This window comes from Frieseomelitta varia, unplaced genomic scaffold (assembly GCF_011392965.1).
Source record: "Frieseomelitta varia isolate USP_RPSP 00005682 unplaced genomic scaffold, Fvar_1.2 scaffold_203, whole genome shotgun sequence".
Taxonomy (NCBI): Eukaryota; Metazoa; Arthropoda; class Insecta; order Hymenoptera; family Apidae; genus Frieseomelitta; species Frieseomelitta varia.
The window spans coordinates 381,034-408,106 of NW_025109784.1; the positions used below are offsets into that span (position 1 = coordinate 381,034).

Here is a 27,073-nt window from a genome sequence, read left to right on the forward strand (position 1 = left end):
GCTGGTTCGCATAATCGCAGCCAAGTTTCACATCTGTTAACTTGTATCACTCTATCATCCCTATCACCATCCTATTAATATATGCAATTGTGCATCTAATAATCTCATTAAACGTATGAATGATTGTACACTGGCCTCACTACACAGACATATTGCATCATAAAATTTCGTTACGAAGTCATTGAAATTCAGACTTCTGTAGACTTTTGACAAAGATCTAATAATACACTGAAGACACTCAATTTTTCATTCCGATTATCGCGCGTATAATTTATAGCTACGTGTAGGTGCGCGTTATATACTCTTTGCATTTATTCTTTCATTCTTTCTACTTTTCTTGTTTGAATATTAATTCACTGTACTATCATCCAATTATTAGAATATTAAAAAGAAACTGATCATTCGTATCTTCCTAGTTGAAGGAATGACGTTCGATAAGATCAAGGTATTCCTAGAATCATATCAGATACAGACGCAGCAGATTGAAAATTCATATCAAATTGCATTCGTCTTCTGTCAAGACAATTATTAAATAGCGTTTCATGACGGTGACAGAAATTTATGGACATCTCATTACCACCGTTTAGTGACTGCTACCGTCTTGCTGTACGAGATCATTAGGAGCTCCTTCCAGAAACGCACGTGCTTGCCAAGAACCGCCCAAAGTTTCTTGGGATTGGTTGAACATACAGTGACGTTATGAGCACGTGGCTTTTCGACACCGCCTCGAAGAACGAAGAATTTGACTTGGTTGCCAAAAAAAAAAAAAAAAATTGTTGGACATCGCGAGCAACCCCGACAATCAGTCGCTGGTTTCGACTCTAATCCCACGAACGGATCACGGCTATCTATGAATGATCTGAATCGATTTCGTACTTGCAACTTCATCAGTTACATCTATCATTCTATCTTCCGTAGAATGAAATTCAAAATGTTTCGTTAATTACCCACAGATCATTGTACAAACAGATAGTGATTGTGATGCGATAGTGATAAGCATAGTGGATAAATGTGCAGTGACTTTTGAGAGATCGACTGTCAGAGGGCCACATCAGACCGATATCTCGAAGTATCGAAGAAGATATCTAATCAATCTGATCGTTTTATAATCGAGATACCGAATGGAAATCTAGATGGTAGTGCGAGAAATTTGAGGACTTAGGATGTCGGAAGAACGCGTGAAAACATCAGAAGCCAACAGAGGATCGATGGAATTGGTTGAAAGTCCAAAAGTATGCTCTTTCAGTATCGAAAGTCTTTTAGCGCCAAGCAAGAAACCTGTCGAAGAGGAAATTCGTATATCGGTTCAGACCGAGACGTATTTGCATACTCACGAATGTAAGTGAATAAAACAATTATTTTCCATTTCATGAAAATTAATGGAGGAATTTAAAAAAATGAAATTCATTTAAATAGCAAATGATTCGGAGGAACGAAAATTGGTAGCGCCAGATTCTTCTATGTCCGTAACAGAAGAAATTGAATTCAATGATGGTGATTTGGTTTGTTCGACCCCGGAGTCAGAAATGTGTTACGGTAAGCTGACTTGAAATTCTTAAAATTACATTACAGTTGATTTGCAATGAAAATTAATTCAAATTTAGTAAAACAATTCTACTAAAACAAAGAAATTTCGTTAATATTCATATTAAAATTAAATTCATCTATGAATTAAATGCATCGAAATAAAATTATATATTGAAAGAACACATAAAACGGTGCTTACAATGTTCAATTTAATAATAGTCTCTGTTTCGCAAGATTATACGGTGTATAATCAACAAATTATACAGGTGCCGCACACTTGTATTTGTCTTGTCAAATTACTTGGTTAATAAAGGTATATCAAGTGAAAACAAGGGATAAAAGCTCGTTGAGATGTTTCAATTCGACGAACGACAAACAATCAAGTTATTTCAGTTGAAAGGCATTTAAAACATCGTATCATATCTGTTGAGTATTTATATTTCCTCAAATTGTACGATCAAGGAAGACATCTCAATTGTTGAGAAGCAAATATTGCGAATACTAAAATAGTATCGTGTAAATCATTCGCAAACACACCACATCATTCTTTCAAAATCCTAATCATTCGTTACATTACCTATCGTTTACATTTTAATTGCTACTCATCATCTGGAAATTTCTTATTAAAACTCTAAGTAAATAATTCATAAAGCATGTCGTAAAATCCGTGACAATGTACGGCGACGCAAATATTCTGATACGAATGTGAAACACCATCATTATTTTGTGTCTTCCAACGTCGCGATTATTACACGCTACGTAATAATAGGTAATTGTTTCCACTTAATTCGGATATTGTTACCAACGTGAAAGGGAGTAATTGTTGCAGAATCCATATGCTTCCTTCACGTGGTAACAAATTCGTAAGTTTACGCGGAGGACCGTTGCCCGTGAGTTTGATCCATTACTTCCTGCAGGGTCCACGCCCACTCAATGTTTCTGCTCCTCGTTCACTATTTATCTGTCTCCTGCTAATTCTGCCATGGAAATGCAGCAAAATGTGTCTTCGTGCTCCTGTACCGTACAGAATGAGAAAAAGATACCAACAGATATCATTCTGTGATAATTCATGAGTTCACTCGGTTTGATTCCCATTTTACGTTAATGAGACGTTCTTGATTTATTTTAATTTATCAGTCGTACAAGAATTCCTTCTCGGATTAGAGAGTTATCCTGTGAGAACCATAATTGCTACGAAGAGCAACCGATAGTTGGCTGAACTCAATTTTATTTTAACAAAAGTTTTAAATTCTCGACTACTAATTTCCACCAAGGTCCACTCTTGTCTTGCGTGATTTACGCAATGTAATGGTCACCGCGATAAATCCGAGATCTAAGGAAAGGACAATTCTTGTTTGTGCTGTGTGTTTTGACTGAGATATGTGGGACGTCGTATCCAACTACAAAGCGATCAACGAGACACGTAAATCTTTGCGAAAGCTGCCTCGTGAACGAGTAAAATCATCCCTACTCTTCTTTTTTACGAGTTAATTTCTCTGATTCTTAAGAAGCCATTCATTTTCTGATTTGGTTACCTCTTCCAAATGTATAAAGTATCTTACAACTGTCTGTCACATATCATCTTCGTTGATTGCCAAACTATGATCTAAGACTCAAAATTATTTAATTTCTTGGGATATAAACCGAGACATCTTTCGTTGAAATTTTTGCATTTTATGACATTAATTTAAAAAAGCAGTCTCTTCAATCATAAAAGAAGATCTAGTGATTTGTCTATTCTGAAACGTCCAATCGGTACGACTCACATGCGTGGATTAATTATCTTGCTAGTTGACCACGAGTGTGAAATCGTGCAACTCCGAACGAATGAAAATTAGCCACGCTTTATCGCGCATTTCTACCCGTGCTCTCGCCATTCATCACAGAATAATTAGGAGACAAGTTCACCGTGGCTCGCAGCAATTAGGTAAACTAGAGGGCGTGGTATTCTATTTCGGCTCACAGTACTCTTCGTTGGCTTCCTCCGTCAGCTTTCTTCGTGTCTTAGGCTCCTTTTTGCACCGTTGCCTTTCACACCAACCCTTTCTTCTCTCTTCTTCTTCTTCTTCTTCGCGGAGCTCGTTCGTCAATGCAACCGAGTCAGAAAGTCGACGACAAATGAGCCGCGCACCCTCCGAAAATATTTTCCGCTGGTTCGTTCGAATCTTTTCCGGCAAAGAATGTCACGCTCTTCTTTCATCGAAAGATGAAAAACCTCCGTTAGAAAAAAGTTTCCGAAAAACTTCTTTTCAGAGGAAAGGTTGTTAGAAAGATAAACATGTAAGATGGATTTAACTCCTCCTTAATTGCAACGTCCGCAAACACTGTGCTAATGCAACAGATGCAACCATTCAGATCTAAAATGTAAACACGTGAAACTTGTACTGTTTGATATTATTATCTGCACGTAGTGTTTCCCAGCATTCGAGTTGGAATCCTTCCTGAATTTACACGTGCACAAGCGTGCACATCGCACGACGCGTTTCGCGTCGAGTGAATTAGAGGCGGTACGGTTTTAGCCGACGATCCCTGTAGTACCGGAGCGAAGAGAAGTCTCGAAAAACGCGCGAGAAACGCGACAATTACGTCGCCATCTGACAATTAGTAGCCGGTAAACGACACTTCGTGGTCCCGGTAACCACGACGCAAATACTTTTTTCGGGATATTTATTGCACCTCCGACTACAAGGGTCGCTCGGGCCGATCCATTCTTCTTGCAAACGAGGAAGCTCTTGTCATCGATTTATCGACGCCAAAATAACCGATTCTCTCCACCTTTGATACAGTGATAGATGAGTTCCTATCTCTTCAAAATGCTTGTCCCAAGACATTCAATACAGATGAGATGCTAATTATATTCTAACGACACGAACAACCGAGTATTTGATCCTATTATTCGAGGGATTTAAGGGATTTTGTATTAATCTTGGTATAACGTGTTTCTGAAAGTGATAAAATAGGATACAGAATGTGCGCGTGATGACACGAATGGTATCGCTGTGTTGCGAGAATACTTCTTTTTCTTTTTTTTTTTTTTTTTTTTTTTTTTTTAANTTTTTTACGAAGTAACAGACATACGTATTCGACGGTGGGGCGTCGTGCTGCCACGGTTTTTCGTCGGATGACGAATGGGCAGATAATTAGAAGATGATCTCCGCTGCTTAGAGCGCGGTCCTGTTACCAGTCGACTAAAAGAGACCCCAAAGACATTCCTCAAGTGCGAGGCGCGACGTCTTGTACCAGCGGCCTGTAAGCCTGGGATAAATATAAATATAAACAAGTTCGACGGGGGAAAAAGTAGCGAGATTGATGAGAAAAGAAATCTTACAGGGGTAATTGGGCTTGGTGAAGTTAAAAAGATATCGCCTATGGTCTCTCAATCTCATTTAAAAGCAATTAAAACGAGAACAGGCTACGTCACGGTACATAAACCACCGTTTTACAATTAATGATAGGCTTTTGTCATCGCGTCAGTTGTTTAAATCTAGTCCCGTTTACCCGCGATCAAACATCGAATACAATGTTATAGATTATAATTTGCGGTAGCCTGCTGTTTAATCTCGCGTGAGACGCGTGTTATTAGAGCTCATTTAATCACGACGCGTTTTCATTCCACTTAATCGCATTGAAGTAACACGGTCGGCATTGCGCAATTATTCGATGATTACACGATAAGGAAATGTTTAATTATCATTTCTTGCCCGATGTACATCGCGGCGTAGGAAGAGTATAATCTTTTTCACGGTGTTACCAGAGGCGTGTACTAGCAGCAGCGGTGCCAATTCCACAAGTGCAGATAAAGAAGCTCAAGAAAAAAGTGACAGCGCCATTAGCGATGACGAAAGAAAGAAAAGACCTCGTACGGCGTTCACCGCGGCACAAATTAAGTCATTAGAAGCAGAATTCGAGAGGAACAAATACCTAAGCGTGGCGAAGAGATTGCAGCTCAGTAAAAGTCTGAAGCTGACTGAAACTCAGGTACGTATTATGTAATTTGTATCATTATTCATTTCGAACAGTAGCGGAACGAAAACTGATCTATCTAACGGCTTCACGTAGGAAAACAATTGTCTCATTATAATTCATAATAATGAGAAGAACCGAGGCTAAGCAAGATTCCCTTGTGATTAAAGGGAAACACATTTTACGGAAGTTGCTTCGGACAAGACGTACAGCGTACAATAAATTGCGATAGCGACTTCCGTAGGCTAGGGCACCTGAAATAGTTTAAGTTCCATGTACCCCAAGCTCCTCAAAATCAACTGGGCACTGAATTATAGCTTTGAAGGCTACCATATGTTTAGGCGCCAGATCGTGGCGCCATAGGGGAAGATTGCCCTTTAGGACCAATTAGCACTTATACGCCCTTTCTTCTCGCAAGCAGGAGACGAGAGCGCAAAACGAGAGCTCTTTCCTTTCGCAGAAATCTTCAATTAATCATCGTGCGTAAAAATTGTACTCTACCTAGAAATTCTATCCTTTTTGCGTGTCATAAACGTTCAAACAACTCCCTGTTTTGCTCAGTTTTTCATGTAATTCAGTTTCCAACTTCTAATATTATCCTCGCAATCCAAAGTGCTCGGCTTTCAACGAAGATCTAGATAATCCTCCGGTTAACTGCGCGAAGTTGTAGAAATGGATTGCAGCACTTGCATAATTCTTCCATTTGCTTTATAGGATGGAACGTGGCATCGCTTTAAACTAATTAATTTATGATAATACCCGAAATATTTTCTATCTGGTCGAGTAGCAATCGTCCAAGTTAGCAATGTTGCGAGTTACGATAATTCCCAGAGCGGTAGAAATATCGCGGAGCGCCCCGAATGACTTAGATAATTATCTTCGCGATCACAGCAAAAGGGAAGGATGATCAGAGGACGGATCACAGGGAAGAAGGAGACGTGTTGTGGCGCAGACATAACTGTCACAATATTTCTCGTAGTTAACGAGCCAGCTCGGGGAGTCCCCTTCTTCTTGCTTTACTGTTCCTCCGATTCGTGTGTACGTTTCCAACATGCCGCAAGAACGAAGAATCTTAGGGCAACGGATGCTTCGAGGCGACGGACCGAAGAGGCGTCGATTTTTTAATTAGGATATATTACTGTTCTGAATCCGGTTTAGGCGTTCCCCTTTAGAAAATTCTGTAGAAATCATGTCCAAGATGGTGACATTATTTTTTTCCCGAGCTGCCTCACATGTTTCATCTTTTCATCCTAATCAGAACTGATCCAGTTCTCCGCATGAAAACTTGAGTTTGTGTTTTTTTCAGTTCACGAGATTCCTTGAAAATTATTGAATTCTTGCACAAGTGAACAAAGTTTATTATTTATACAATATGCAATATATAAATAATAAAGTTTTATTATTTATATATTACAAAAAGCACAAGCTTGCAAAAGTTGCACGGTCAAATATACTGTTGTAAAGCTTCACAAATGCCTTGGTAGCGCAGAAGGCAGCGCGTAAGTCTCATAATCTTAAGGTCGTGAGTTCGATCCTCACCCAGGGCAATATTTTTAGTTCTAAATGTGAAAAAACTCTTTAAAAAGAATTTAAAAATGCTTGGTCTTGACATATACATATTTTTTGACTTTTCTTAATTGATAAGATTTCTTGTATCAGTATTTTTTCTCAACAGGCTACTTCGACTAATTATAACACGAATAATAGTCACTGATATCTGCATTTTTTAATTTTTGTGTTATTTCTTGTATTTACAGATTAAAATTTGGTTTCAAAATAGACGTACGAAATGGAAACGAAAGTACACAAATGATGTGGAGCTCCTGGCGCAACAATACTATTCTAGTTTGGGTATTCCTGCGCCCAGACCAATTTTCGTCGAGGATCGTCTGTGGTAAATATCAATATTCAATATAAATGTGACTCTATTTAAAGAGGAAATTTTTGTGCAGGTTTTTTAATTATCCAACGCAATTGCAACCAGGAGCACCGATTTTTCCACAGCATTTAGCAACTGTTCCTTTACCATCTGCTTTGCCTATTATGCAGCCATTGCCAAGTAATTTAACAATAGGTCAGCAGACCCCGATTTTTCAAAATATCTCCACGAGTAATCCGACATATCATTTAAATCAAAGATTAGATTTTAGGCATCAAGATTCTTAGACATAAAAAGAATCTAGTGTTTACATTACATAAAATCAGTTAATAAAAAAGTTATGTGCAACACTGATTATCGTGCAGGATCAAATTCTTATAAATTGAGATGTGTGATATGTGTTTTTGAATGTTCTAAAGGATGAGTTAATTTTTTTATTATGTCAATGGCTAATGATACCAAAATGAAATTAAAATTTGTACTGAGAACATATCACCTCAAAAACATGATTCATATTTAACAAACACTAAATATCTACAATTGTATAATTAGATGTACAAAAAAGAAGTAAGATAGAACAAAAAGCTTACCATTCGCATTTATTTAGAAAGCTACAATATATATAGAAAATAAGTTTTATAACAAAAAACTGACGAATACATTTTTAAGTGATAGATATTTTAGTATTAATAAATATTGTAATCCTTCCATGAATATTACTACAAAAGGTATAAACTAATAAATTATTTATTGATTATACAGTGGCTAAAGGTATAAAAAATGATATCAATATCATTCAAAATATTATTTTATTATAAAGTTGAAGGAGACAGAACTTTGCTGACACCCAAGATCTTCTCATCATGAGCTGCTTGATCTTGTATAATTTTAGCATATTTTTCATTGTCCTGCAAATCTTCTTCATCCAACATTTCTTGCATTCTTTGTTTATAACTATAATAATACAATATAGAATAAAATATAATAATACAATATCTCGTTAATACTTACTATAATAGAATTTAATGCTTACTTAAATAAAATTTACATTATAATTTAAAACTTATGACTATACTTACATTTCACTGTCAGGATTATTTTCCTGATTTCTACATTTTTCTAATTTTTTTTCTAAAGGTCTTATCACTTCCCTTGAAGGTGATTCTACACATTTTGCCATAGATCTTATTTCTATAATACATATTATATTAAAACGTATTGTAGAAAATATAAAATAGCATAAATGAGAGAGGATATTTACTTCTTACTGCTTCTATTATACTCCCTAAATGTTCTTTGGAAAACAAAATATCAGTTACATAATTATCCAAATTAGCAGATGCCCTAGATGCAGCATGTAATGTAGCAGCTAATGCAACTTGACTTGGGGTATATAGTAAAACACTATCAGTTAAAAATATTTTTTCAAAAAACTCATCGATATATGGCCTCAATCTTTCTGGATTTTCCAAAGAAGTATATCTTGTCTAAAAATACATCAACTAAATTTGTCTAGATTTCACTGATTTGTACTGATATAAAGGTATTAAATATATACCTTGATATCTATCATGAAACCCTCTACAGGTCTGAATGGATTATGCACTGTTAAATTATAATTCAATTGCTGCATAAGGAGCAATTCATTATTAAGTATAATATCTGATGCCTTTTCTCTATCTCCTTTAATATTAGCCACAAACTGATATATAGATACATTGAACTCTTCTACCTAAAATGAACTACTGTAACAAACTGTATTGTGGCAATTCATAAATAAATTATTTGGAGGAAGTATTACTTTACAAGCCAAGTAGACACATGTGACTAATATCTCTTTGGGATGATAATCCATAACACTGTTTCTGAGATAGAATCTTTTGAAATAATGCAATGCAGTTGCTACGGTAGGACGTGGCATTGAAGGTGTAAAACGACGACAAAAGTCTCTTAATTGTGTTTCATAGAAACGAAGTAATGTACGTTCCTCTGTGTGGGATAGAAAATGCTCTGCCCTTTGCTCTGGCTTTTTAAAATATATATTTTATATAATTTAAGAAAATAATAATAAATTTTCATATAATAAAATAACAATAAAATTTCATATAATTTAACAAAATAACAATTTGTACCCACCCAAATTACAAAATAATATAATAACAAATAATAAGAAATGAATAATATAATAATGAATAAATAATATAATGAATGAAACACAAACACAAAAAATGAATGAAAAACAAATTAAAAATTTCTATAAAACAATATATATTGACATATTTAAGTACGATTACTAATAGAGTTAAATATTTACATAACCTATAAATTTCATTAATTTATTACAATAATATTCAATGATCAATCGCAAGACAAAGGTTTGAAAATCAAAATACATCGTTAATTTACTACTTTAAATAACATAACTCACCGTCATACTTGCGCCATGTTTTTGAATAAATTCTGTATTTGTTTTCTCTCTTAACGCTGTTAAATCGTTTTCATCGCTAAATATCCAATATCTTCTCTGTGAACTCTGCGGAAACATCACTTATTTGTTTCACTTTCGACAAATGTATTCAAAAATCGGCACCGATAATTTAATAAATTTAAACTAACGCTCAAAGATTGTTTGACGTTCGTACTATAAAATTATGCGGCAAAAGCAAGTACCAAGTATACAAGATTTCTTACCGTGTTTCAGCCGGTATAGTTCAGAGGGCAGCACTAAGCAACTTCGCCTATTCAATTTGTACGTCGATACGGTCACACACTACAAGATGGATGCCAGACGCTGTGTTAACGTTTCCGCAGGAAAAGTTTTGTTCGCCAAGAAAGAAGGGATCCAACTCGATTTAGAAACACCCATAGAAGATGAGACTACTCACTTATATTTTCTAATAAGTAAAGAACAATATTTTTTCGCAATAATATCGCCGCAATTCAACATGTAGGTAAAATTAATAACTATAGTTGACCGTTACAGTTAACCGTTGGCGTTCGTATATATATATATATATACACATATACACATGTATATGCACGGTGTGCAACAAATGATAGGATGTGAAACGATTAACAGGTAACAATCTAATTTTCTGCACTCATTATTTTATTCAATCTGTATATATTTATTCGATCATTTTAACGATATTGAAGAGTAAGAATGACAATAAGAGTAAAGTATAGAGAATATATATATGTATGTATAACGAATATTCTCGTGGCAGTTTTGAATCTCGACTTGTTATCCATGTATCTGCATTTATATTTCCCTATCGAATTTAGAGGGTATTATTGTTCAGAAAAGATGCTGTCATGCTAGAATATTTGATAATACATTATAGGTTAATGTATAATATTTCAAACTATTTAATGATACAATGAAAGTACATGATATTTTGTGTATGTATACTATTGTATATGAAAGATATAGGGTTATACATTTACTAACGCTTTATAGGTTAGTAACGTTTTAGTAAATAATTTAACATACAATGTTACAAACTGTTTACATAGAATACATATTATTTTTTATTATTATAAAGGAAGCGCATAAATGCATAAGATTGCAAGATAATTAGCATAAAAGCACAGACAACAACGAAATGAATACATAAGTGTGATGCAATATAATACGCATTGAAGTTGGTGTATGTATTTTAACAACAGAATGCCTTCAGAGTATGATGTTCTGAAATCGCAGTGTTCAACGAAGTTACGGTACAAAGATACGAGCTGGTGAACAGAGGTTAGAGTTTTCGATAAAAGGGATCATATTTTCTGGTAACGTGATTGTACATGCCAGTAATAAACAAGATCGGCGAATGGTTGATAGAGGGTCAGAGGTGGGGGTCCAATTTTAATATGTACGCCCCCGCAAGCGGTTGCACGTCGGATCTGAGGGGGCGTTCCTACGACCCTTTGTCAACCGACGACGCCGCTGCATCTTATCACGATCAAGGCTCGGGATCTCCCATTCTGCTCTTCCACCTCGTTCAGCCCTCGAGGCCATCCCGGTGCTGCCGCTTGTTCAAGCAAAGACGTTGCCTCGACGTCTCGGTGGCTATAACTTTCTATTTTTTTGTACATTGATTTATGCTTCTTTATGCTATGCGACGATACGTTGTCGTGTGGATCTCTTAAAATTTAGTCAAGCATCTGCATCTTGTATCGCGGTGATCTCAGATACGAGATAAAACAACTGTTTCTATCTGTTTGAATTAATTCTTACGTAAATAACGGAATACAAGTCACAAACGTACATATGAGGTATATATCAACATCGAGTGATTAAAGGCAATTTTCAATTTTTTTGACTGACAAATGAGAGAAGTTTAATTCGAGAAGTTCAATTTCCGACGAAATCTACGCCGGGAAACGATTGGGCACCGAAAGTGAAGTACATCCGCCATTAATCTAATATTGCGGTTGCCGCCGCCCTCGACTTTGCGTGCTGCACCCTTCCGCGCCGAGGCTTGCTCCCTTCGTACAAATACAAACACTAACACATTGTAGACAAGCATCTATACGTGACCATCCATATACCAAGATATCTTCTGTATCTATGTGAACACGGAGAAAAGGGGAGCCAATCGGTTTGGTTTACTGGTAACGATAATGCAAAATCAATGTCTGGCATATACGAGGTGTGACGGGTAAAGTGGATTACCATCGCACCCCAATGGTTCACCGCAGTCGAGAAGAACTTTCTATCAAATTGCAGTTGTTTCTGTCGGAAGAAACGAAATTCAAGAGGAACGGACGAGCAGAAGAGGAGATATCTACCTTGAAATTCTCAAGTCGTTCCATTGAACAATGGATATGAATGCAAAAATATTGCATATGTGTGCATTTCTTTTTGTATGCGTGACCCAGTGTATCGCATGACCGTTAGCATGCCGTGGTATCGTCGGTTAACCTGCAAAAAGCGGTATCACGCCTGCTTCTAACACTCTACGTCTCTGATCGGCCAGGTACCTTGCACGCAAGCCTTCACTGACCGAAACCTTCTCTTCTTGTGTATTGTTCGATGACTGTTTGCATATTATATGAAATTGATTGTCGCAATTCTTCCTTTTTCTCACTACACACTGGTCACTATTAGCCTGACAACATTCTTGAAGTCTTTGAAGTTGTAGAAGTAACGGTTCTATAATCTATTTATTTTACAAATTAATTGAAACGCATGCATGAAATACAAATATGTAATAAAAGAACAAAACACGGACTACATCATTAACTATAATATCATATCAAAAGAATTTTTCATTATTTTTATTGGAATTAAGTATGTACAAATGCAAAGATGTATAAAAATCGACATATTTCGGTTTGCGTAATTATTTAATGGAGCGTCGGATTCGTGTTAACAGACAGTATATCACTGTCTTCTGTACACGGCATTATCTACTATCGGATGTCTCGGATAATGTGCATTCACTAGTCTGAGAAATGATTATGTATATCATGTATATGAAACTAAATATACCAGCGGAATGTTGTTACGTAACAAATCATAAATCTCGCAGTCAGCGAGCGCACATAGCTGGAAAATCGCGGTACACTGACTCATTGCAAGTGCTGATGCATTTCTACACACTTATATAGAAGATTCACGCATATTTATATCTACGCAAATATCGTATGTAACATAGTCTCACGTTCAGCATCCAAGACTAGCACCAACGTGCTAGTTCATCGATGATGTCCTGTCATATGAGTCATGTTTATCTAAGATTACTACAATTTATCAAAGCTGCCGTAGGCTTTAGACTATTACAAAGACCCACAATGGTTAACAATTTTATTTTGGCAAATTGGTAAACGAATCAACTTGACGTACTTACGTTATTCCTTTGCGGCATCGCTGTTATTGAAGTGTGCACGATTATGACCACTTTCAGCCAACAAAATATAAGAAACTGCAGTGGTTGCAGAGAAACGTGATTATAATTTATAAAATAAATACTGTAGAAAGCTCGGATAAGGAAACTTGTTGTGGATCGTCCGACGGCAACCAACCACAGGCGACCTGCTTTTTTCACGAATATTAAGTCGCGATGCAAAATTACGATCGCGCTGCGAAATACTGTTCAAGATGTGTATCTATATATATATTGAAGTGATCGCGCGAACGGATTGCTGCTCCTGAACCAATTATCGTCGTACAAATATTCACAGAAGCTTATGCTTCAGGCATCGAAGATGCAAATAATCTGTCTGCTCGAAATCGAACGCAGCAACGATATTCGATCGACAATATACGTAACCATCCATTTAACGGATCGAATCATTAATTAAAGATTCGTATTAATTGCTCATCGATAATGTAAATAAATAATTTTGATGCTTGTAGCTGGATACGCTGCTTTTTGTTTGCTTTTAAATTGTGAGAATCGTGGTTGCCTGTGAAAAAGTGACAGACCGGGTAGCGCAATCATTATTGAACAATAAAAGAGAAATGTAGTAAGTGGAACAAAGCAAATGAAACGGATGAAGAGGGTGGAACGGAACAGCAGAGTCTCGAAGACGGCTGCTCGAACGCAACCTTCGCCCCCGGCGGGACCACGGTCGACGAAACACGCGTTCAACAATAAGAAGCATCCAGTGAAGACAAGGAATGGTGGAAAATGAAGGAGAAAGTAACGTAGGAAGAAAGAGCAAGACAACGTTCGGTTGTGTACGGTATAATTACAGAGGGCAGAGCAGTGGCTAGACCCACTGCAGCAACTTATCGTTGCCCAAGGCATCAGCATACTCGAAATCGGCGGGACTCGATCCTGTTGCGACTTGGTCCTAATTCGTATTCGTGCCCCGGGTATAACAGATAGTATACGTCTCGAAAAACGGCAGAAGGACTGGCAGGAATCTGCTATGCTACGCCCTTCCTCCCTATCTGCGGTTTTCTTCTTATCTGCTTTTAGCAATGCAAATCTCCATAGTTAACAGTATGCATACTCTATGCGTAATTCTCAGGAAACGTCGCATAATGTTTCGAAGTCTATCAAAAATGTAATGTTGATAATATTGGTTTTATGGTAATCATTTTATGGTTCTAGCTTCTTCTCTTACGTTCACGAACATGGACTCGTTTGTGTTCGTTGTTTTTTTTATGCACAGCGTAAGAGATCAGTGGTAATTTTATTTTTACTCTTAACACGGGAGAGGAGTAGCGACCTCGAATCCTCTAATTTCGGTTAGCCGCAACCACCGATAATTAACGACTACAATCAGGGGGCCAGTCCACGTGACGTAACGTAACAAAACATAACACGGCGCTTCAAAAATCCCCTTCGGGTGAGGCATGTGCACTAAGATGGATTGTACACCTACCCAATTGCATCTATGTGCATATCAGATAAGCATAGAATATATCAACGTGGGCGACGCCAGAGAAAAATGTTATCAACTTATCAGATGTCGCTAATTAGTTTATGATGAGCCAAATGAGAAAAATATGTAACGCTATTTAAACTATCTAAGTGTCATTCACCGGATCGACTAACGGCTCGCAGAAAATTACATGTGCATTAGAGTGTATTAGAGTTATTAACTAATTTCAGTGAAAAGTACTCCCAGTGCTAACGAAGATAAATAACGAGGACTAATTAGAAATTTGGAACAGATCCATGTGAAAGCTGCCATTATTTTACTGCGTGCATGAAGAATCGCTTTTAGAGCAGCAGTCTAAATATTTTGTTCTTATAATTACACGGTGCACGGTTGCGCCATAAATGGAAGACGACAACCTTGTACCAGCCTGCGTGAGAGAGTTCGAAGCGCGATTACGTTTCGTGGTCTCGGCTTGCGTGCAGTTTCTTTTTCTCGTGCACTGAACACGGAAAAAAAAGTTCTCTGAATGCGACAGAATAATGCAGCTGTGCTGTACAACACTAAGTGAAGAAGAGTCAAAGGATACTTAATAGAACGGATTACCATTTAAATGGAAAGAACTATTCACTCGTGCCTTATTCGGAATTAAGACAGATATCTTATTTGAACCTGTGCATGCCTATTTTTAATTTATGTGCAAATATATATTTTTGCTCATGGGAACAATACATGATAGGTAGTTTCATTCAGCATATTCCAAAATTGTCCCCAGTTTTTGGAATGAAGCGATGGAGCAAGAGATACATGCATACTTGCTGTTATAGTACACACCACGTGAGCAAAGATTATCCACTTTTGTGGTAATTTGTGGCTGTCGATGCGCATACTGTATCGCGCAAGATGGCCGCCAACTCGCGATCGCTGATTGGCGATGGTCGGGCGGGTTATTTGACCGGCGGTTGGTGGTTCCAGCACTGCCTGGTGCGAGTAATTTTGATCGTGATTATACTAATTTCATAGTATGCCCCTTCTCGGTGGCTTAAGCATTGAGCGAGTTCACACGAGCAGCAGTACAGAGCACAAGTTGCCGTGCTAGTGAAATCCAACATCATTTAGAAGAATTCCTTCAACGTGTGTCAAAGTGATTTTGTGTTTTCGAATCTACGCCAAGCTGTGGATAACGCATGCAGAAAATTTCATGCTGGTAAGTGTATTGTACTCTCTCTGATAAAGCTTCTTTTTTTTAACTGTAACGATTCAATGTGCACGCGATAACGATTTCACAATTACATACTCATACATTCACAACGATTGCTCTATTTGACGCAATTGTATCTTACGTTAAATGTTTGCATGTTACATTTCCCATATATGTTACACACGCTGGCTACACTACGAATACGACATACGTTTTTAAAATATGTTTCATAATATATTTTTTAAGGCGGGGGGAGGGAGAATAAGCTGAACATATGAAGCTATCTCAGCTATTGTTATTAACGTCAGCTACATTGAACAGTAATTGTTCCGTATTGTTAGTGCAGCGTGTTCACGGGCAAAAGGTCTCTGTTTTACTTTCCTCTTTTCCCGTTCCTCTTCTTTCCTCTCTGTCTCTAATATGTCCCATCCTCGTCTTTTTCTCTGTTATTTCTTCTACCCATCTCTTACGCTCTTGTTCACTCATCTCTCCTCCCTGTGGCCAAGCGAGCGGAGCATCGCCGCCATGGCGGTGGGGGCTAAATTACCACAATTTTGTACTTTTTATACCGCGAAGGAAAAAAAGAGGATAATTTTTGGTGGAAACGCAACAATTTTATCGGCCGTTGTTATGTGAGATCAGTTGGTGTCTACTGCCGCTACGCGTTACACCTGCCTGTCTTGTGTGCTCCGCTCTGGACTATGGATCAACGGTTTCTGTTTTCTTTGTCACCTTATTTCTTCTTAAATTCACGTTGTTTCGATTCCAAGAATAAGATCTCAGTATCTTTGGATCTATCAAGAGTCAACTAAATCGCCGCCATTTTGGTGACCTTGACTAAGGTTTCATTCAACTCCACGTTGCGAATATCTTTTCTTTCGTTTTTTTTTTTCCTTCATATATGAAAAGTGATAGTTTAAAATGACAGTGTGTACGTCCAAGTGCAGTTAGTGTTACCGAAAAATTGTGTATCTTGACTACCTTGGCACTAATTTTTCATATGAGTGATACACCATGTATTAAAATGCATAGTGTGATTGTGAATGGCCGCCATTTTGGTACACAATATTTTCCTTCGATGAATTCTGGATAGTGATTTTCGTAAGTGAAAGAAAGTTTGGGCTTAAAATTCGTTGAAAACAGGTTTCATTAAAATATTGGGTTTTACTTGGAGATATTTAAGTTATGAATCACGTTAGTGTTGAGGAATTGGATAGTTCTTGATTCGATGTTTAAGTTTGATATAGTAATTCCTCTTATTTTATAAAATTTGGCTAGGAACGCTTATTAATATACTATTAATTCAGTGTATGTTAATTCAGCGACGATAAAATATTAGCATACGCAATTTATATTCTAACCGCTAACTACTGCAGAACAAATTTTTCTTCGTTTTGCTTTGTCCTTCAGATAAATTCTTCTACTCCTTCAACATGCCGCTGGCCAGGCATCACTGTCACGGAAGATTTATCTTCCTTGAAAACTACATACATACATGCTTGCACAATACAGTTCACTTCGTGCATAAAATACTTGTTATTTTATTCATCTATTTGTTGCTTCTTCGAATACATTTTATGCTCAGGCAATTACAGTTAAATCCGAATCTTCATAAACGCGAATTCTTCGAAATTCTTTTCTATCAAAAGGAATGTTGTAACTATAATCTCAAAATAACATTCCACTTGATATAAATCTATGCGGATCGTAGAATTAGTAAAGCCGTCGGATCCTTATTGATGCCGAGGATATCTATCGCTCCCGGGCTTGCTGGACCAACGTTGAAAAAGGGGAAGAAAGAGGCAATAAAACTGCAAGGGCGAAAAGGACGGAGGTAAATAACGGTGGAGAAGGCGTGGTTGGCGCGATGCGGCGCCCTCAAAGCACGATCGCCCCTCGAGGGTACACCTTTTAAGAGTTCGAGGTACGAGGACCGTCGAAACTGGGAGCCCTTGAGATAAGATCCTCCTAGTTATCGAACGGACTCCCGTTCACGATCGATGTACCAAAGCCCATCCACAGGTTTTGATATTCCCGCAGGCGAATCGATCCTTCCATCTTCTGATTTCATTCTGTCTCAGAAATGTGACCTTGATCATCCACAAGGACGCTTATTCTTCTAAAACGGCTTAGTGTGCGTCGGTAGCTTCTTCTTCGAACCGGCCTTCAACATTATCGCGTCGAAATATTCGCGATCAAACGAAATTTCTTATACTTGCTCATCCGACGGCTAGCAGGTACCGTGAAGTTAGCTCTCTCTCGTTGCTAGAATGAATTCAGGACAGAGTAAATGATTTATCTAGTAGGAGCACTAGGACATCCTGATGTTCCAGTTCTAGGAAATCCGAAAGAAGTTCGGTAATATTGGAGGAAACATTCGTACAAATGAGCACCTTTGAATTAGACCAGCAAGAAGGGCACTAACGACGATACGATGACCCCCCGATCTGTAGAAACAAAGACCAAGATGTAAGAATGAAAGAACATACATCCTCTAAGACGACGATAATTACAGACTCTGTTCTATTTTGTGGGGCAACCGCGGCAGATGTGGATAATGATAGCCTAAATGTGCCGATGTGTCCCACTTCAAGGAAGACACATTCGGCTTTCTAGGATTCTGACCTCGTTGATCAATATTTCGTTTCAGTGTTCGATATGATTAAATCACTACTAAAACAGTAAGAAGGGCGATCATCAATTCAAAATTTTGTTCGTTAAGTGCATCAAACAACAGAAAGAATTTTTGATCCAATTTACCGAGCTGAATTCTTAATACAAATTGTTAACTTCAGAAAATTTTTAATCGAGAGATCTCATCTAGTAGATTTACGAAACAATTTTGTATTTCATAGTGAAATTAAAGTTCATTTTGTTTTGAATTACTTCGAATAATTTCAGTCCTTAAAAATCCAAATAATTTAATTTGCTGTCCTCTGAAATCTCTGATCATAAAAAATTTTACAAGCCACAGCGTTTACTTCTGTTTTTCTAACTTCGATGGTTCAAGCTTGCCGGAAGTTCCAGTTAATTGAATATCTGTTAATTTGTAACATTCGCTATTAAATGGTGTCACAGACAATTTCCGATACTATCGATGCAATACTATTTTCCTCACGCTTCTACTCGATGCTAAGAATTTTTAAATTTCAAAGTTCAATTGGTTTCGCTTCTCTTTCCATTGTCTGACATTTCACGCTTTTTCTATTCTTGCGTCACGGGTATTGGAAACGACTAATCAAATTTACGGAAGGCACAAATTAAAAGTTTTTTCTCGCTAATAAATCGCATTACAGTCGTGTCGATGGTAGTCCTTTGGTAGACTAGAGAAGGCTTAATGTTTGCCCTCGTCTTGTTCGCGGATTGGATAATTGTATCAAGCTTAATCCGATGGAAACAAGATAATTCGAGATCGTTGAGTGTAATCTTGGCACCATGTACTAATCGTAACAAAACAATGGATTCGATGCTTCAGGATAATAATCACGTTATCGATTCGACAGTTGCATGCGGCAACTTGTTTTTACTTCGAGGCACATTTAACCATGGAATATATTACTTCAGCTCGATTAACGAGAACAGTTATTCATGCTTGACAATGTGTCTAAAGAATCGGTAGTATCAGAAATCAAGTTCAAATTCTCCAGAACCTGCATAATTCTAAAAATTCAGAAAACTCTTCGATTTTCTTTCGATACGATGGATTAGTCATTTCTGTAAGCTATTAGCTCTAGACCAAGTAGTAGAAGCTAACGCGTTAAAATGAACAAGGATGCTCGAGGCAGTTGGGCCAGCGTCGATGTCCAAGCGTAAGTGTCTCAGAGCTCCATTTTCGAGGTCACGGCCGACTATCTTCTTTCGCGGTGGATCATGGATGGCGAGCGGATCGCACAAGTCTGCTACACGGGCCAGGACCGCGTAATAACACGGCAGCACGAAACAAACCGACGAATTAGGTACTATCGGGTTCTGCGAAAGCGGTCGACAGACGGACGTAGCAGGACGGACGGATGGACAGACAGCTAGCGAAAGGGCCCAGCGTGGCGAAGAACGAGGAACTGTGTGTTGAGGGGGGCATTCAGGGATGGGGAAGGAAGGGAAGCCTGGAAAGGGCCTGGCCTCGTGCAATTACGGGGCCTCGGCAACCCCGACATTATCCCCAATTATCCGTGTGCGTTTTGAGGTTAGGTTTTCGGGGCCCCTCCGGGCCAAGAGGCGCGCGAGAGCCACCGCGAGGCATCGCGACCCAAACGTCCACGTAAACCCCTAAAGAAACAGGAGACAAAGAGCAGCAGGGGCGTACTCGGTGGAAAGAGACTTTTCGGTGTGTCTGTATGTACGGACTGATCTATTATATGGCGTCTGGCGTCAGACACAAATCGACTCGGCACGTTTCGGTTTTCTGGGTTGTGTGCTTTCTCGCGAACTGCACGACCGCAAGGCATGCGACTGATTTGCCGTGAAGGGTTGATGCACGATTATTTCCGTGACCGCAGATCGGATACCACTAATGCAATCACGGTGGAAGGAGGTCGAGTGGTAATGAGAGCCAGGAGGAAACCGTTAGAAATGAATTTTCACCATTGAAGTGTCGAATTCGCTCTGTCTATTGTACTTTGGATACCTTCGTTTAACGATAAATTAGCGAAAGAACGACCGATTAATCGATCATGCATGTTAGCATTAAGCGGGAAAGTGTTCGGTGAACTTTCGCAATTAGAGTATAAGACACGCTGTCTCTCGGTCTTGTGTGTAATTAGAAATGCCCTTACTGATACGTGATACCTAACATTAACTGATCCATCGAAGCGAAAGCGAAACAAAATAATATATTCATAACTACCCGGTCGAAACAGTCTAACCACGGTATAGTTTACCCTAGACTGACAAGAACACCTTGGTTTCATTCGAAGGGCGTAGTCCTTCGCGGTATCTGCTAACCTTTCACTGATCGTTGTTGCGATCTAAAGTACTTGGATGGTAGAAAGGGCGATAGAACGATGGAAATAGGGCAGTTTCGAGGACTCGGGCGGGCCTCGTGTCGGTTGGCGTGCTGGAAAAGATTTACAGTCTCCACACCGGAAAGGGTACCAAGAGGGCGGTTGGTCGAAGAATGGTTTCCGGCTATAGCTTCTAGCTTTAGAACCTACACCTACATCCAGGTCGATACGCGTGCCAGCTTGAAATAGCAATGATAACTAGCTGATTTTACCAAGCAAATTTTAGTTCAAACTTTAGTTTAAAAACTAAAAGTAAAGATCTTCGGAACCGCTGTAAATAAGATAATCAACAGAATTTGCTTTCATGCTACTTTGTCAGATAAAATAGATGTTAGTTTTCTCTGATTCCAACGTTTTCTCATTGCCTTTTGAATCATGCGTCAAGTGTCGTTGATGCGTTTCTCGAATATGCACAATTTGTCACTGTAGTTGCAAGTTACATATTTGAATACAATTTTAATAATGATATGCGAAATGTTTGTGGGATTCACAGTCTGTTGCGTGGCTCCACCTGGCGCACGGAACGAAATAAGGTACCAGCTGACTAATCCACTCAATATTATATATTTTCAAGTTCGTACTCTTTCCTACCAAAATGATTGCAGCTCCGGATTATATTCTTTTGTGACAATTGCACTTGACATTGATATTTCACGTGTCGTGTCTTCCCCTTTTCTTCTACTCGTTGGTAGAAACAAAAGGATCGTTACTCGCTCGAAGACAAATTTCTTTTAGGGAGAAAATTACTACTTGCTGTGTCTTAATGCAATACTAGTCTACGTTAGAGAATCACATCGATAGACCGTTTGTGAGGGAACGACATGCAAATTTTTCGATTACACAAAGAAGAACTTCGTGTTTCTAGTCGAGGCAAATTTAAGTGCGGAGTCGGTTTGAATGTGGCTGATTTCTCACGCAAATTTCCGCATGCGAAGGAAGTCGCGAGGCCGCGCGCATTTTTACGCTATGCGTCTTCGACTGGTTTCCCGACCGCGTGTATAAAGTCTCGAAATATCACGTTGCCCGGCTCTATAGTTCGGTGCCTATCAATCACTTGGCGCATGGTCCGGCAATAAGACTTCTCGAAGGAGAGAGCTATTATCCTGCCAGACTCTGGTGATGCACGACCTCCAAGCCGACGCTGGACCTTAAGCTGCCGCTGAGCGATCGCCCGCCGCACGAAAATTCCGCGACTGCATACAAACCGGCAGAAGTGAAATGGTGATCACCCGAAGAAAGTTTGCTCCTCTCGTTCAAATGTTGCAGGGAGCCATTCGTGAAGATTACCTCCAACGTTCCAATATCTTTGTTGATTTATTTTATTGAACCGTGCTGTCGTTTAACATCGGAGAAAAATGGAAAAGATCGATCATCGAAATATAAGAAATCGGAAGAAGTAGGAAGGCACGAGTATGAAAATGCAGCAGCGTGTATAAATCAGAGATCGATGCAAAAGTAATATACACAGTCACGACGAGGAAGGAGAGAGAATTATGACGCCAAGAAGTTGTACGTTCGTGTTTTATCTCGGACAGAACGGTATAATGAAAAATCGGACAGTGTACGTAAGTTAAGACCTGCTCGAGAAAGAGAGATCGAGTCTCTTGAATATTCATTGGTCGGTGGCTTGATCATAAGTACAATAGCAGGGTTGAAGGGTCGAGTAAAAAAAGAAATTGTGTGGGATAACAATCGTTGATACAGATGTGATTCTTTAATTCTATGAAGAACCCGAGAATAGAATTTAACGCTGTTTCAATGAAATGTAGTTCTTCGTGGATATAATGAAGAACATCCTGCGTTTCCTTTGTAAGACTTCTTATAAATTCACACTGTGTGTCTTCTCCGACCAAGTTAATGAAATTATCGCAAGTGTGAGAGGAGATTAACCCCGGAAAGAATCGCGTGATTCGTGAATTCCCTGCGGTTAGGCTGAGCCTCGTTCCGTTCCCATTCGTGACAACCGAGCTGCTGCGATGCGTGTGTACACCGTGATACAGAAAAATTATCGAAGAAACTGTCTGTTCGCGTTATGCGCTGAAGCATCATCACGTAATACGCACGCCACTGTATACATACATTCAACTTCTCCTCCCTTGTGGATTCGTGAACGCCTAGGTAGCACGCGATCTCAGCGGATGAGAAGAGATACGACTTTTACGATTTCAAGCTAAAGAACTTACGTATTACTATTTCCCATACTTTTTAACATATCTACCGTATGAAAATCGATACTCTTGAAAGGATCATTCTGTATCTAATATGATGCGACAAAATAGACGATGCGCAGAGTCTTCGTACAGGGATAGGATCCCTACGTTACTCGAGTGTGCTACGATGGATTTGAGATGGGTGCAATCGCTTACGAAATGACATGCAAATGCAATGGGCATCCAAGGCGAGTCTGGTTTTTCAGGGCGTTACCCTTGGAAATTCTGGTCGGTTGGTTGGTCGATGGTGAACGTTGAGGGCGGCGCATCTGTCGGCGGAAGATTTATATCCCGAGGCCGAAGTTCCTCCACGGAGTTAACCCGTTGTGGCATTATCTGTGCTAGGCACGCCAACAGAAAATGTATCGTTTGAAGTATCGTTCAATCCTTTTGCTATATCAATAATTGAAGTATCAAGCCATTAACTAATTGGAACTACTTCCTAGACGGACTAAGCGTGAAAAACGCTTGTTGCAACGTTTGTTTATTCATCTTTTCCATCGTGGAATCAAAGGTTCAATCTAGGTTCTTCTTTTATGTTGCTGAATATTTTTCGGACACTTCTCCTTAAATCTACTGTTGCTTGTCTATGTATCTTTTGTCGATGAAGGTCTAAAAGGGAAGAAGTATAAGGGATGATTGTAACGATGTATGAAGGGATGAAATTCATTTATGAAGGCTTGATAGAATAACGTCGCTGATAATCAGCTACTTTTATGACCATGATGCCGAGGTTACCAAGTCCAGACTCAAAATGGAGGACTTCCCCGACACGGCGAGAAAACGATGCGCTGCGGCGCGATTATACTCGGCCGCGAGGGCCGTCCGGTCTATCAAAACCCGCTCGGCTATACATCAATGCCATCTATACGTATAATTTCGATGTCGACTGCCGGCTTGTTTTATTTGCCGCGTGCAAAAGCGAAGGCGTACGCAGTATGATTTGAGGCTAGGTTGACCGGCATTGATGGTGCGCGTACTTTAGCGATTCCATTCGATTGTATTCTCGTTTGTCGGCGAAACAACGTCGATGCAACGAAAATTTAGGTTGGGTTTAGGTTAGACGTTAGAGGAACTCGACGAAAAGTACAATGTTCAACCTTACCTTTTGTGTGTTTAGCCAGGCAACGATGATGTACTCACTCTTAACTCGAAGTCATCGTCCGAATGATCAAAATGCATAATGCGTGTCGAATCGACGCGGCGTATCTTCTTCTCGTTAGCCAGCCAATATTGGTACACGATAAATCGTTAGTTAACGTAGCGAGACGCTAAAGAAGATGCACGGTAATATTGGCAGTTAAATGACACGGTATTATCCGATGGTAATAAATGTCACAATGCAGCGTAATGACTCTGTAATTTTGGTCACTTAACCGGCGTTATACCTTCAGTTATAGACATGCGAGCGCCACGTTGTCGATCTTCATTTACCAGTGTGGTAACAGGTTGACCAGATAACGTGCGATATTTATTGCATTTTCCATTTAGATACGAGGTGTTACCCGATGTATCTTACTCATCGCCGGACATTTTCGTAATCTATCATGTTCAACGGAACGCGCGTTTCATGATATATCCGTGGCCGTGTCAGGGGTACGGGACCCCACGAAATCGCTCTTTTATTGCATGCCTTCGTATTTCTTTCTCAGCCTGCTTTCTCAAGCTGACACTTAGGAATTAACAGATCGCTCGGTGGCAATTAAACCCCCCCAAAGTCTAACTCTCCACTCGTTTGGTTCCCATGGTTGCACTATGTGCCCCGGCACTTTGGTCAGCGAAAAAAGGACCATGCCGAAATGAAGGAAACATGGCGATGATTCGAAGAGGTTACGGCGGGAGGGGCGGCGGGGAAGGGAGAGAGAGAAGACAGACATCATCGACAACCCCGGTGAACGTTGTACGCGAAGTTCCTCTGGTTACGTCGGGGTCGTGAGAGCAGCGAGAAAAAAGGCCCGGGAGAAAAGAAAAAGCAGACCAGAAAAGATACTGCTCCGTTGTGGAGGGCAATATTTACGAGAAGGGTTGGGTTCTTGCGAGTTCCAACCATGGGACGTAATTGCACCGGCAGGCTACTCTGATTTATTGGGTTATTACAGATCCTGCGTAAGGAAAGTTCGACCCGCGTGGTATATGGATTTCTTTGACCGTTCTAGTATCTACATAGCAGCTCAATGTGGCGTGGGAGCATAAAAAATTAATCGATTATTCTATGATAGTGTCGAAAGTGGTATTTTTTCTTCTTCTTTTTTTTTTCATTCTTAGGTTATACAGAGTCGAAACATAAAAGATGCATGGTTTCATGGTAGATGCTAATCTTGTACTTACTTTCATGTCCACTTCCAGTTCACGTCGCATATTATCGATCCCATGATTGTTTTGAAACGCTGGTCGTTCGAAATTGTAGATAAGAAATGACAGTCGACGTTTTCTGTTATACATTTGCCTAATGCGATTTGTCGTATCGTGTGGCAGGTTATGTTTGATAGAATCCTACTATATCATTAGGATCCTACTATATCGGTAGAATCCTGAACAATTGAAGACCACTTAGTACTATAAATTCTGTTTGTTGATTTTCTGGCTATTATATCATTTTGTCGTTAAAAAGAAGTACTTTGTGAAGTGGAAGGAAAAAGGTATAATCGAAAATAAATAATAGAAAACCTATTTAGAAAGTTCGAAACCCCCTAAAATTCTATTCTGGATCACCCTAGATGGAATTCCTTTCTGCTTTGACGTCAAGCGATAAATCTCGAAACATCTAGTGGGCCCCGGGGTATCAAAAAGAAATGAAAAAGAAAAGCAGAATGCGAAAACGAGAGATACGTTCCGCCAATAAATTTACGAGCCTATCCATCTTTGTAGCACGCACTTGCTGCACATATTCTCGAGAAAAGCTTACTCCTGTGTGTGCGTGCGTGCATTGTACGTACACAAATGTATCTACGATTCCAGAAGAACGGTTCGTTATTATAAGCCACGTAATTGTTTCCAAGGAACCGTCATGGCGAAGACCTTGCCTGGGAACGTCGAAGTGTTGGCAACCTTCTACAGGACGTTCCATCGATAGTGCCGCTAGTCACGACCATGTCGACTAATTCTAATGTTTCTTTCGATGCGGAGGAACCGCGAACTTTACCGGCGCGACGGTTCTGTCGGCGTGCAATAAAGCTGGCGTATGAATAAACTTAGGGAATACCAGTGGTACTGCAGCGAACGTGTGTCGAGCGTAGATCGAGATTAGATAAATTACAATTCGCCGTTAGCTTGATAGTCCGCGGTAAAATATGGAATTGAAAATTAGAAGTAGCATTTTTTCCCTCTCGTGTGCGCGTAAAAATCGCGTGCACGCGCGCCTTCGGCCACTTGGTTTCATAAGATCACCATTAGAGTTTCGCTGATATCGTTCCTTCTGTTTCAGGTGTTCATCATTCATGAGTTCATGACGGCGTTCTCCAGGATCTGACGGCGAACGAAGAAAAAGCAATGAGACCTGTAATATCGATTCGATGTTTTTGGATTTATTTAATAATAAACGAGTGTCCGTTTCTCGTACCCACGATATTTATCATTATCGACTGGAAGATTTTTCCGACGTTGTCTCTTCCGGTTCTTCTTCTTGTTACACGTTAGAGTAACGGAAGATGCACGGAGAATGTGATGAATATTTGACAAAAAATTTAGGCCGCCAACGGCTAAATGACGGCAATTTGGTTTAATCTTGGCATGCCTATTACACACTGCACCGCGAACCTATTACATCATGATCACACTAGATAGGGAGTCTATCTATAACGAACCCTGATTCTTCGTCTCTACCTGTGATACGTACGAGCTGCAATTAAAATTCGAAAAAATTCCTGGAAACCAGTTTCAGCTCGATTGAAGTATTTCGCTATGGGGTGGCGACGCATAGACGTCGATCGATTCAGGATGATCCCGTTTAATTACTAGTTATTTT

The 27,073-nt window shown here is 39.2% G+C and overlaps 2 protein-coding genes, 1 long non-coding RNA gene and 1 other non-coding gene across 4 annotated transcripts; 3 read left to right on the forward strand and 1 right to left on the reverse strand.

The window, feature by feature from the left end:
- The first annotated feature begins 559 nt into the window (after nucleotides 1-559).
- On the forward strand, nucleotides 560-7,794 carry LOC122526908 (homeobox protein ceh-19-like). The gene is made up of 5 exons (XM_043650561.1): nucleotides 560-1,338; nucleotides 1,417-1,536; nucleotides 5,282-5,505; nucleotides 7,248-7,384; nucleotides 7,443-7,794. Exons 1-5 carry the CDS (start codon nucleotides 1,164-1,166, stop codon nucleotides 7,654-7,656), a joined length of 870 nt encoding a protein of 289 aa, XP_043506496.1. The 5' UTR covers nucleotides 560-1,163; the 3' UTR covers nucleotides 7,657-7,794.
- Trnam-cau lies at nucleotides 6,965-7,037 on the forward strand. Its single transcript has one exon. It is a non-coding gene; the product is annotated as a tRNA-Met (tRNA).
- Nucleotides 7,795-8,161: 367 nt separating the features above from the next.
- LOC122526907 (cyclin-H) lies at nucleotides 8,162-10,030 on the reverse strand. Its single transcript, XM_043650560.1, has 6 exons — nucleotides 9,798-10,030; nucleotides 9,171-9,395; nucleotides 8,928-9,101; nucleotides 8,631-8,856; nucleotides 8,449-8,560; nucleotides 8,162-8,323 (listed from the first exon to the last, which is right to left on the reverse strand). The coding sequence occupies exons 1-6, from the start codon at nucleotides 9,912-9,914 to the stop codon at nucleotides 8,182-8,184; spliced, it is 996 nt and encodes a 331-aa protein (XP_043506495.1). The 5' UTR covers nucleotides 9,915-10,030; the 3' UTR covers nucleotides 8,162-8,181.
- A 5,353-nt stretch (nucleotides 10,031-15,383) lies between these two features.
- Nucleotides 15,384-26,667, forward strand: LOC122526909. Its single transcript, XR_006306240.1, has 2 exons — nucleotides 15,384-15,905; nucleotides 26,534-26,667. It is a non-coding gene; the product is annotated as an uncharacterized LOC122526909 (long non-coding RNA).
- The last annotated feature ends 406 nt before the right edge of the window (nucleotides 26,668-27,073 follow it).

Excerpts from the sequence above, each read along its gene's own strand:
- LOC122526907 (XM_043650560.1), bottom strand. The coding sequence starts at position 9,914 with ATGTTTCCGCAGAGTTCACAGAGAAGATATTGGATATTTAGCGATGAA. Across the intron at positions 8,561-8,630 it reads TATAATAGAAGCAGTAAGAA|AAATAAGATCTATGGCAAAA; the intron begins GTAAATATCCTC and ends TATGTATTATAG. Across the intron at positions 8,324-8,448 it reads AATAATCCTGACAGTGAAAT|TTATAAACAAAGAATGCAAG; the intron begins GTAAGTATAGTC and ends GTATTATTATAG.
- LOC122526908 (XM_043650561.1), top strand. The coding sequence starts at position 1,164 with ATGTCGGAAGAACGCGTGAAAACATCAGAAGCCAACAGAGGATCGATG. Across the intron at positions 1,339-1,416 it reads GTATTTGCATACTCACGAAT|CAAATGATTCGGAGGAACGA; the intron begins GTAAGTGAATAA and ends TCATTTAAATAG. Across the intron at positions 5,506-7,247 it reads TGAAGCTGACTGAAACTCAG|ATTAAAATTTGGTTTCAAAA; the intron begins GTACGTATTATG and ends TTGTATTTACAG.